Genomic DNA, 13,328 nt, shown 5'->3' on the forward strand with positions numbered 1-13,328 from the left:
AATCCATTCAAAGTAGAATTTGTTTGTAAACTCACAAAGGCTCTCTATGGATTAAAACAGGCACCTTGAGCCTAATTTGACAAGCTTAAGGTAGCATTAATCAGTCTTGGTTTTGTGAACTCCAAATCAAACAGCTTTTTGTTTGTGTTCAAGTCTACAAAAACAATTCTCGTATTGTTGGTATATGTTGATGATATCCTGATAACTGGGAATGATCAAGTGAAGATGAAAAAGATTATTGAAAGCTTGAATGCACAATTTGCCTTGAAGAATTTGGGATCATTGAGCTATATCCTAGGTTTCAAAGCACATTGAACAAAGTCTGGAATCTATCTCTGAAGAAATATATGATTGATCCATTATACAAGGCTAACATGTTGAATGTTAAAAGCAACCCAACACCTATGTGCCAAGGAACAAAAATTCACCTTGCTGATAGTGATTTATTTGAACAGCCAACTCTATATTGGAGCATCATTGGAGCTTTGCAATACCTAACTCTAACCAGGCTAGACATATCATTTGTTGTAAACAAACTGAGTCAATATTTGCAGGCACCAAGAGTTAATCACTGGAAAGCTTGCAAATGCATCCTAAGATACTTAAATGACCCTCTTGACTACGGGCCTTTCTTCTCGCCAACAACAGAAGTGACACTAGAAGGGTATGTTGATGCAAATTGGGCTAGTTCCTTGGATGATAGAAAATCTACAATAGGTTATTCTATTTATCTTGGTGGAAATTTAGTTGCATGGAACTCCAGAAAATAAAAGGCAGTATCTCGCTTAAGCACTGAATCACAATATCATGCCCTTGCTTAAGCTACAATAGAACTTGTTTGGTTGCAATCTCTATTATCTAAATTGGGAATTGGCATAAATAGGTGCCCTACACTCTGGTGTGACAATACAAGATCTAAACAACTTACTTCTAACTCAATCTTCCACTCAAGAGCAAAACACATTGAGATTGATGTTCATTTTATTGGAGATAAGGTTATTGCTAAAGAACTGGAGATAAAATATGTGCCAACAAAAGATCAAACTGCTGATATCTTTACAAAGTCATTATCCATATCTCAATTCCACTTTCTTAAAGGCAAGCTTGCTATTGTTCAATCCCCACGGTCTCGCTTGAGGGAGCATCTCGAAGAGTTATCTGTATGTGGAAAATGACCTATCTTATCAAAATTAGTTACAGAGAGTCCCTCCAAACTCAAACTCTATTAGAGCTCTCTTATAGGACTCTTTCCCTCTTTGAGAAGCCACATTCTCATCCTTATCTATTGGTTATGACAGGCTTTCCCTTATTCTTATCTATTATCATAAGTTCTATATATATTCTATAAAACCACTTAAGTAAAGTTAAAATAAACTAAGAATTGCAAAGTCTTTCGAAGCTCCAGAATCTCCTATTTCTCAACTATATGATATCCAAAAACCTTTTTAATGTAGTAGTAGAACGAACTAGATATAAATTCAATTATTATAAAGTCAAACAAATAAAATAAAACAAGAAGATAAGGCTTGATTGAGTCTTATTATTATGGGTTGTTTAGTTTGGAAAAGTCCTAGATTTTTAGGAGTTTGAATTTAAAGTAACACCAGAAGATTAGGCTTGATTGAGTCCTATTATTCCAGGTTGTTTAGTTTGGATAAGTCCTAGTGTATTTAAATTTGATTTGAATTAGAGAGAATATCCAATGATATTTTGTACATTGGTTAGTTGCTAAATTCAGGGATTGCTTTGTTTATTTAAGTTCTTGATGTAAACCAATTTTTTTAATAAAGTATTATCTAGTTTCTCTTCCAAATTCAGCATGGTATCAAAGCTTTAGTGACTTTGCTTATAGAGAGCAGGTTACACATAAGCTTGGGAACATGAATAAAAAGCAATCTAAAGCTATTCGGAAGAATGACACTCCCTTTACCGGCCATTGGTGAGAAAAAACCACCAGCAATTTTAATTTTATAACTCTCAAAACAAGGTTGATAAGAGTGAAAGAAATTTATATCAAAGGTCATGTGATTGGATTCGCCAAAGTCGATAATCCATGGGTTTGACTTTGAGAAAGCATTCAAGGCTCTAGAACATATACCTTTCAGGGCAATGGAACCTGATCCTATAGTGGAGGTACTCGAAGGATCACGTGTGAGGAGTTTCTAAAGTAGCTCCATCTGTTCTCGGTTGAAAGGAGTTTTGTTGGCTGAGTTATTGGATTGTGGTGGTTCATCATTGGTAGCACGATAACCTCGAGGTCCATTTTCTTATGTTATGTTACTTTTCCAATTGGGTGGCTTCCCATGAATTTTCCAATAGGTTCTCAAGTGTTACCAACTCAATTACAATGATCACATCACGACCTATTGGATCATCTTCGTGAATCAAAGTGTTGAGAATTTGGTCCCTTGGTGGCCAAGGCTAATCCGTCCTTGCTTAGAAAGGACTATGACAAGGTGTGATCCTTCATCATGACCTTCTTTCGACTCTCTTCTTACTGAACTTCAAAACACACTTCTTGGAGTGATGGGTGTGGTTTGGTGCTATGAACCCTTTCTCAGACTTCATTGAGATTCTTGTTGAGTCCAACCACCAAGAATGTGAAGATCCTTTATTTTTCCACAATTTTCTAATATTTGAGGCTCTCACTAGTGCAATCTCATTCCAATTATTCAAACACGTTCAGTTTTTGCCAATATTGGGAGAGAATGTTGAAGTATTAGGTCACACTAAGGTCCCTTTGCCGTTTAGAAGTTGGCTTTTGATTTTGAACACTTTTGTTGCATTTTCGCTATTTGAAAACATCTCCTTGGTTGCATCCTAGATTTCTTTTGCTATCTTGTAGAATAGGAATGTCTAGCCTACTTCCGTCTCCATGGAATTAGTAAGTCAAGACAAAATCATATTGTTCTTGAAAAACCAAGTTTTATAAGATGCATCGTTCTTTGTCGGGGCTGTCTTCAAGCCTGTGATGTAATCGTCTTTGCCTCTCCCACATATATACATTATTACTAATTGAGACCATTGGAGATAATTCTTGCCATTTAATTTGCGGACAGTAATGTGGTGAACGGAATTCTCAAAACTACCATTACTACCGAAATTGACAATAGCAGAATCAGAGATCACCTCCAAAGATCTTATTCGATGTTCGCCAGCCATTGCAGTTTTCACCATATTTAAGTTCAGATCGTAGGCTCTGATACCAGAATTTAGGTAACACAACAACTGATACTAATCTGATTATATTAAATGATTTGGATGTTCCTATTGCATTTTGGAAAGGGGTTAGATTGTGTACCACACATCCCATTGCTGATTTTGTTTCCTTTGAAAGGTTATCTCCATAATTTCAAGCATTTGCTACTAATCTTTCTGAAGTTGATATACCCAAGGACGTTCATGAGGCATTACAACATCTAAATTGGAAGACAGCTGCGCACAATGAGATTAAAGCTCTTGGGAAAAATGGAACCTAGGAATTGACTGAATTGCCTTTGGGAAAATCTACTGTAGGATGCAAGTGAATTTTCAATGTGAAATATAAAGCTGATGGGAATATTGACAGATACAAGGCAAGATTGGTGGCTAAAGGATTTACGCAAACATATGGAATAGATTATTAGGAAACATTTGCTCCAGTTGCGAAACTTAACACTGTCCAAGTTCTACTCTCCATTGCAATCAACAATGATTGGCCTCTTCATCAATTAGACATAAAAAATGCATTTCTAAATGGTGATCTTAATGAAGAAGTCTACATGGATATTCCACCGGGATTCAAAGACGCTGAAAAAATAATCAAGTGTGCAGGTTAAAGAAATCTCTATATGGCCTAAAACAATCACCTAAGGTCTGGTTTGAACGTTTTAATTCAATTGTTAAGAAAGTTGGGTACAATAAGGAACAATCAGACCAGATGATGTTTTTCAAACATTCATCAGATAGGAAGATCGTCATTCCTATCGTCTGTGTTGATAACATAATTCTTACAACTGATGATAAAGCAGAAATGATAAATTTGAAAAACACCCTCTCTCGAGAATTTGAAATCAAGGACTTGTGACCTCTTAGGTACTTCCTTGGCATTGAGGTGGCTCGAATTTCAAGTGAAATATCAGTCTCTCAATGGAAATATGTCCTTGATCTTCTGGAGGAAACTGGTATGGTTCGATGTTGACTAGTGGACACACCTATGGAGCAGAATGGCAAACTTAATGGCGAAGAAGAAAGCCCTCTTGTTGACAAAGGTCAATACCAGAGACTTGTTGGGAAGTTGATCTATTTATCCCATACTAGGCTAGAGATAGCCTTTCCTGTTAGTGTGGTTATTCAGTTCATGCACACTCCCATTAAAGAACATCTTAGTGCAATTCACAAAATTCTTCGATACTTGAAAATGACACCTAGAAAGGGGTTATTTTTTTGGCAAAAGTACTAGAAAAGGAATCGAAGTATATCCTGACGCAAATTGAGCAGATTCCGTGAATGATAGAAGGTCCACCTCAAACTACTATAGCTACGTATGGGAATTTGTTCACTTAAAGAAGTAAAAAGCAGTCCATAGTGGCTCGGAGTAGTGGAGAAGCTAAGTTTTGGGCTATTGCACTTGGTGTATGTGAAGGACTATGGCTAAAATGTGTGATGAAGGAGTTGAAGATTTCAAACAAGTTTCCGATGAAAATGTTTTGTTATAATCAAGCAATCATCAGCATCTCCCATAATCCGGTTCATCATGACAAAACCAAGCATGTGGAAATAGACCGACATTTCATTAAGGATAAAGTTGATAATGGAGAGTTTTTACTACAGTACATGCCTACAACTGCAAACATTCTTACAAAAGCTCTACCAAGATAACATTCCAATTCTCTTATAAGCAAACTGGAAATGATCAATATTTATTCCTCAATTTTGAGGAGTGTTGAAACCATAAGTTTTTTAGGAGTATGAATTTAAAACAAAACTAGAAGATAAGGCTTGATTGAGTTCTATTATTCTGAGTTGTTTAGTTTGGATAAGTCCTAGATTTTTAGAAGCTTGAATTTAAAATAAAATCAGAAGATAAGGTTTGATTAAGTCCTGGGTTGTCTAGTTTGGATAAGTCTTAATGTGTTTAAATTTAATTTTATTTCTGGTTTGAATTAGAGAGAATATCTGATGATATTTTGTAGGTTGGTTAGTTGATAAATTCAGGGATTGCTTCCTTTATTTAAGCTATGGATGTAAACCAAATTTTTTTAATAAAGTATTACCTAGTTTCTCTTCCAAAAGCAATACACCTATTGCAAGTGGAGGCACCTACTCTACTGGATGTTGATTTTCTGCTGAATTTTTATTTCAGAATACTAATTTTCTATAGATTGTTTGTTGCGGGGGAACCCAATATATAGGCTTGGATTAACCTATCAACATTTGTTAAATATTACCTACTTGTTTTCTCATTATTAGCTTCATATAATTTGTTACTACTTTTATAATGATGGTAATCAAACAAACATATTTTTAGATATATAGTTAATATGATTCCACATCCACTTATGATATACTTGTCGACTATTTTATGTTTACCTATTATTTTAATTTTTTTAGATGAAGATGTTGGATTAAAAGACCTCAAGTGGAGAGGTTTTGTAGTCACCTTAAAAAGACAATAAGCATGTCTATTCAAGGCTCTGGCTAATCAATGTGTCAACTATTGCTAGAACAATTTTTTTTTTTTTCTAGTCCATCTTTTGCTTAGTATTTTCTACTATTTACAATTGATATAGTGGCTTTAGTTGTATTCAAGGGGTTTTTTTTTTTTTTTTTTTTTTTTTTTTTTTTTTTTTTAAAAAAGTTATGTTTGATTTCTAGAAAGCATTGAGAAAAGGAAAAGAAATATTGAAAAAAAATTATCCTTTTTATGTTTGGATTCTATAAAAAGAGATAAGGTTGCAATTTGACCAAATTGGGTGAATTGGTCAGAACAAAAAGCCTATAATGGAATCTGCAAGTTATGTTTGATTCCCACAATGTTTGAGGGAAAGAAAATAGATAACAAAATATAATGAAAGAGTTTAGGAAAATTTATAATAATTTTTTTTTTCTCGTTTGATTATTCATGTTTAATTAAAAAAAAAATTAAATTCTGAAGTATCTCATCATGGTTCTAGCTTTGGTTAGATGTAAAATATATCGAATATCAATAAATGAGAACACTTACATTTTCATTTTCTTTGAGGCAGTTGTGGCCACAAATGCAAGGGCCTTCATGAAGCCACCAGAACCTGTCACTCATAGACAAACAGCCAACAAAACAAACCAAATATTAGACAGTGAATTTTGAAGGGCACATGGAGTTGGAAATTAGTATTCCCCCACCCTGTTTTTAAGTATGCAAATGAGTAAGAATACCCATCTAAAGTGTTAGAAATTGGAATCTAATGTCCATATGAGAATACCTAATCCAAACCTTAGGGGAGTCGGATAATGAGTTATACATTCAGTGATATATATAGATACACAAACATCCCAATAGATGGCAGTATATCACCGCTAGTGCAAGTGTGCATATACCTTTTCCAGCAAAAGAGTAAATGTTTTTTTAACAAAAACCAGCAACATGTGCACATGCTTTTTTCGATTCAACCTGAAAATCTGTGTATCCTACTGAATCATTTATGTCAAAGAATAGATCCAAAATGCAATGAATTAGGCAATGTACATACCAGTTATAAATAAAGTGAATAAAATGGAGATCACATCTATCTATGGAAAGGAAAAAAAGACATGAAAAACAACCTAACCTGACTGTTGAGAAGGCTTTCTTTCTTGCCTCTCAGCTTCACCTGACTGTTGAGAAGGCTTTCTCTCTTGCCTCTCAGCTTCACCTGACTGTTGAGAAGGCTTTCTTTCTTGCCTCTTAGCAAGAAGCTGATTCTCAATTTCTTCTATCTGAGTCGCCAAATCTGCATCACTTTTAATGGGGACAAATACATTATGCCACTGAGCAAGTCCAAAATATGAACTCCTCTTCAATGTACTCCACCAGTCTGCCTCTCCTATGATCACCTTTATACCATGACAACAGACTTCCATATCAGACAGAGTTTCAAGGAGTGGACAGTTATAGAAGCTCATCCATTCTAATTTTGGTGCAATGCGTAAACCACTTGAAATGTTGACCAATTTAGGCACGTAATGAAGTGATATCTTCCTCAAATTAGGGAGATATGTTCTCAAGGGGAATGGTCTATGTTCAGCAGGATCTTCAAGGGTCACTATGCTGTTGATTTCAGGGCACCATTCAGCCACAAGCTCCTCTAAGCTGTTGAGATTTTCAAGCAAACCCAAAGTAAAAATGGTAGTCAGCTGTGGGCATTCATGCAATGCCAAGGACTTTAGACTAGATAGGCAACCCCTCCAAACTGGTCCCTTCCAGATGCTCACTAAATTCTTCATATAATGAAGCCTTAAGAATTGTAGAGATCCAAGTATATTTTCTCCATAAACATCTCCATCATCTTCTCGTTGTTTACAATTTTCTGCTCCATCCACAATGGTTTCAATCTTGTAACATTCCCCCAATACACAAAATTCCAGCTTCTTCATATTTCCAATCCCAAATTCAGATAGCTTGGTGAGAGTTAAATGGCGATCCAGGAACAAAGCGGTGCAATGCTGGAGTACCTCCTTGATTTGACTTGGAATGCCTTCACCATTCACATACTTAAGGCTCCTTGCCTGGAGTTCAAATTTAATTGCAAGTTCATTGGGTAGTCGAGATATAATGCGGCTGTGATGACTGCCAACAACAAATCTAAAGTGGACTAATGATGTGTATACCGACGAAGTTCCATTCTTCATAAAGTGATCAAGCGGTGCAACTTGTGGCAAATAAATTTTTAGAGCCTCCAACTGTTTTAAGCTGCACACTTCCTTTACAATATCTTCCATGGTCGCATTCCATTGTTCATCATCAGGGTTCACATCTATCCTTAACTCTTGCAATTGAAACAATTGTTGTATCACATTCCGAGGAATCAGTGTGGATGACTGATTTTTTCTGTATCCATGAAATGACACGTTCAAGCATTTCAACTTTGTCAGCCTTTCAACATCTATGGGTAGGTTTATAATTTTAGTGCCTTCAAGATTGAGCACCTCAAGATTCCTGAGTTTTCCAACTTCAGGTGGCAGCTCCATTAAAAGTTCACAGCCTCTTAAAAAGAAAATTCGAAGTTCGAATAACTTGACGAGAGATTGTGGTAAAGATCTGATTCTAGTGTAGGACAAGTCTAGAATTTGGAGGACAGGCAAGCCTTCAAAGAATATCGGAGGAATAGCTCTTAAATGGTGATTGGACTGCAAAAACAACACTTTGAGTTGTGAGCCATGAGGACTCGTTGGTAGCTCTGAAAGTTTATTATTCATCAAATGCATCTCACTGGCCTTTTCCCATGCCTCATCTTTTGGTGGTTCAGTTAGTCCCCATCCACCCAGCCTAAGAAAGGGTGAACATGATTCAAATCTTAAGAAGTTAAATAACTCCTCATGAATTTCGCTTCGCATTCGGACAAAATTAGAATCTCCATACTGAAAACTCTCTAACAAGAAGGCATTGACAAGATCCCCCACAATCTGTTCACCTTCATCAAATGTTCCTACCAAGCCGCTTGTGATCCACTCTTCAATCAAATCCACTTTATCCATCTGTCCCCAATTCTCCATGTCTACACAGTATTGTAAATACTTGTTTGTCGAACCTGAACGGCCCCACATGAATGCCAATGCATTAAATAAGACTCTATCTTTTGTCTGAGATCTGTGCTGCAATCCTAGTGTATAAGATGCATATTCCCAGATCAAAACATCGGTCACGTCTTTCAAAGCTCTTGCCATTATAACAACAGCGAGTAAATGGCCACAACACTTTTCAACCACATTTATGGCGAGGCGTTGGATCCCTGAAGAGTGCACAACTTCCCCAACATTCACACAGAACAATTCCCATGATAACAGATGATTCTCCATCCTGATCTCTACACCCACTGCTGTTACGTCATCAACATGCTGAGAATTAGTTGTATAAACTATTTTTTGAATTTTCTTTGAGTTCCACCAGTTGGTCCCCATGTCATAAAGATTTACCCTTTCACCAACCTCATGAAGAAGGATGAAGAAGTTTGTGCCTTTCAGTGTTTCATCTAATTTCCGTTCTCCTGATGTGGAGGGAAACAAGTCCCGTTCAATTGAAAATCTAATCTCTTCAATGGTGGAACATCTTGAGACCTCAACATCAATGACATGATCAAATATACAACATTCCTGTAGTTTGCCCCACAATTCTGAAATAACTGTTTCTCCATGGCTTCCTGAAATCCCAATCTTCCGAATTTTAGGGCATTCTATATGTTGTAAAATTTCACGAATAGCAAAGTCTACTGCCAAATCATACATTCTTTTTGGCGTAGGCATTATTTGGCCATGCCTTTCTACATCAATCCCGCTAAAGCTCTTCGCAATCACAACTTGGGGAAATAAAGGTTCAATTTCATCCATGTAATGAGTCATCAGTGTACTGATTTGATTCTCTAACTTAAAAGCATCGATCTCTTTCTTCTTTGAAGGTGCTTCCATTTCTCTCACCACATCATTGATCTTCAAAATGTCCCGAACCCACTTATATTGATTCCGCTTGTAGCTTTCTCCGTTCACCAAACTCATAGGAGGATAAGATATAATAAGGCACACAATATCCTTCATCCTGTTCAATATCTCAACACTCTGCTTGATTCTTTCGTGGACAATCCTGTCATCTTCTAACTGTGTGGAAGGCCCAGTTATATTGATTTTGCTTCTGCAGAAATGGAAGGAAAAAACATTAGATTGAGTTCAACTAGAAAGCAATTTCAGATGACTATTTGTAGTTAACCTCTTATGAGTTGTGACAAGCATGCACGGTATGTACAAATACAAGATTGTTTGAGAAAAATCTCGAGCAAAACATAGTGGTAAAAGAAATATAGAAACCATTTGCAGATACAATGATACCCTTAAGTGATTTTTAGAAGAATTGCTTTCAAAAATTGACTTTCTCATACGACTCCAAGATGAATTCTTAAACCAATGTTTGCTTAGTGTAGGGTGCCTTGGTGAGAAGGACCTCAAATCCTAGAGTATACTAAAAAGATGTGGGGCCATTTATTTTTTAACAGAAAATTTCTTTATATTTTTGTTTCCAAAAGCTTGCTTTTGAGAAGAGAAAGTCTGGTTTATTTTGAGTGATGTATCATAATAAATATTAGGAAGTGGTGGTTGATTATATTTATTCGAGTTTCGAAAAGGAATTAAGTGTTTAGGAAGCCTCACGGTTCATTGGTTTTCTCACAAGTTACAAGTTGTTGGGTCACTCACAAAATATATGAAAATTGTTGTGTTAGTGGAAGCTTTAATGCAAATAATATTAGTTCAAGAACACAAAGATAAAAATAATTGACATAAAGAAATACAAGGTTTTAATATAGTTCGAACAATCATGCCTATATCCACGGATGATAGAACAAGATACAAATGTTGGGTTCCCAAAATATCTCATATTTCCTCACTCCTTGTATCAATATCCTAAACCACGAGTCCCTCACTCCATTGAGTGTCATCTATTCTTTTTCACATCTCTATCCTCCTCCAATAGTTTTTACAAGCTCATCTCCATTTCATGATTTTTCTCCTTATGACTTGAGATATTTATAGAGATATTCCTAATAACTTTCCTTATTATATAGAAAATATAATATTTAAATAAGAAAAAAAAATGGGTTTTGACTCACTAATGTGTAAAAATATAAAAAAAAAAGCTTCAACTTTTATAAATGAGTTTTATATTCATTTATTTAAAAATATTTTAAAATATATGCACTCTTTCATATCTTAAATAATTATTTCCTAAAATGACCCTATTACTTGTGATGTTAATAACACCAATCAACAATTTTTTTTATAGTAAGAATCGATTTGACATTAATAAAATAAGAAATTTTATAAATTAAAAATACAATTAAAATAAAATAAAAAAAACTTTAAAGCTAAAAATATAAAAAGAAAATATTATGCTTCTTTAAATTTTTTGGTTTTTAATTGTATTTAATTATTATGTATTTTAATTTTAATTGCATTTTTTGTTTTAAAATTTCTTATTTTATTGTTGATATCAACTAACAAAATTTTTATTCAATTTTACTAAAAAAAATATGAGAAGACGAGGGGATTTATATAATATAGGACATAAAATCATTATTAACTATGGGATTAGAAAGATTAGAAAGATTTTATTTATTGCTTGAGGATGTTGGAGAATTTTCCACAATGATTTGTATCTCATATTATATAATAAAAAATTTATAATATGTTTCATTATAAAACATTTTTATCAAATTAAAATGATAAATGAATTTTGGATAATTTTATTTAATATTATAAAGTAAAAGGATATTTCAAGGAATAATTATTTAACTTGTGAAAAAGTACATGCATTTTAAAATATTTTTAAATGGATGAAAATAAAATTGATTTATAAAAGTTGAGGTTTTTTTTATATTTTTTTAAATCTCAAAACCTATTTTTTCTTAAATAACATATCAACTTAAAAAATATACTATACAATATTTTATACGAAAAGGAATCTATACTAATTAGGAATTATCTATACTAATTAGGAATTTGGGACACTTTCCAACCATCTACACACTTTGGATCAAATTCCGTTAAGTCAATCTATCATCTTTTTATGACAAACACTTTTTTGTTTGTGTCACATCCATAAGAGAACAATCGAATCCACCTTCAACTAAAATTCTTTTTGGCGTCATCTTCTGTACTCTATTCTCTTTGCCTTCTCCAGAAATCTTCAACCCAAAACTCTTATACCAATTTATTATGTCAACAAAAGTTTTAATGCAAACAATGTTAGTTCAAGAACACAAAGATAAAAGCAACATTCCACACAAAGGAACACGAGGTTTTAACATGGTTCGGCTAACCATACCTACATTCATGGATAAGGAAGAATTATTCTACTATACCATAAAGAATATTATAAATGATAGAACCATTCTACTACATCATAGAGAACATTACAGAGGACAGAACCAAATACAAATATTGAGTTCCGAAACATCTTATATTTCCTCACTTCTTGTATTAATATCCTGAACCATAAGTCTCTCATTCCATTGGGTGTCTCTTATTCTTTTTCACATCTTTGTCCACCTCCCTCACTCCATTGAGTGTTTCTTATTCTTCCTCATATCTCTATCCACCTTATATAGTCTTTACAAGCTCATCTCCATCTCATAATTTTTTCCCTCATGACCTAGAATATTTATGGAGACATTCCTAATAACTTTCTTTATTTTATAAGGAAATTTAATATCGTAATAATATATCAACTTGAAAAATATTCTATATAATATTTTTTACAAAAAGAAATCAATATTAATTAGGAATTTGAGACACTTTTTAAAAAAAAAAATCAATGTAATGGTGTGAGTATTTATCCAAAGAAGCTAGTGTTATTTTTACAATGCATGGGATCGAATGGAGACTAAGTGTGTTTGAGAGTGTGTCTATTTAAACTCTTTTTAGTCAAATTACTTTTACCAAAAATGTTTTTAAGATAATTACTTATCAAGTGTTTATTTAAAAAACACTATAAGTGATTTTTTAACTTTAAAAAAATTTCCAAACAACAGATTTTTTTGTCAAAAATACTTTTTATGCTAGAAGTATTCTAAAAAAGACAAGGAATAAAATATTAATGAAAAGATGAGGAAAATATTATAAGATTTTAGTTTCCACGTATGAATACTTTTTAACAATTTAATTTTCTTTTCCTCATATTTTCCATGGACAACCAAATAAAAAAACATTATTTGATTAAAATGGATGAAATTATCCACACTTTGTAAAACTAACCCTTCACCTATTTTTCAACCTAAAAAATGTTCATTTTGGACAAAAATACCCTCATTTTTTTCTTACAAAAATAACCTTTTTTTAAAACACACATGTAAATAATAGAAGTGTTGAAGGGTATTTATATCAAAATTGGGTTACAATTTATGTTAAAAAAAATGGGAGAAGTTAGTTTTATAAAATTGGGATCTTTTCTCCCTATTCTCTTTCAATCTTTTTCCAACTATCAAACATAGCCCAATGATTCTATATTTTGTCAATACTCTTATTCACGTTTTCTTAATAGTTTTGTTATTATTAAATGCCACCTTGCTTCAAAATTTATGATTTTATATATGTTTACATCTATATGAGTTCCCTTTCAAAGAAAAGCT

The 13,328-nt window shown here is 33.6% G+C and overlaps 1 protein-coding gene across 7 annotated transcripts in view; it reads right to left on the reverse strand.

Annotated features, from left to right (window-relative positions):
* Nucleotides 1–13,328, reverse strand: part of LOC104881037 (disease resistance protein At4g27190) — a 28,211-nt gene that overhangs the window by 10,387 nt on the left and 4,496 nt on the right. For 5 of the 7 annotated variants that reach the window (XM_059741210.1, XM_010659627.3, XM_059741209.1 and 2 more), the window contains 2 exons: nt 6,789–9,841; nt 6,206–6,269 (listed from right to left, as the gene is read on the reverse strand). In XM_059741210.1, the coding sequence (XP_059597193.1) occupies nt 6,206–6,269; nt 6,789–9,841 (3,117 nt within the window). Of the gene's footprint in view, nt 1–6,205; nt 6,270–6,783; nt 9,842–13,328 lie in introns of those variants that run through there. The other 2 variants (XM_019223804.2, XM_019223803.2) reach the window with 2 other exon arrangements.

This window comes from Vitis vinifera, chromosome 12 (assembly GCF_030704535.1).
Source record: "Vitis vinifera cultivar Pinot Noir 40024 chromosome 12, ASM3070453v1".
Lineage (NCBI taxonomy): Eukaryota > Viridiplantae > Streptophyta > Magnoliopsida > Vitales > Vitaceae > Vitis > Vitis vinifera.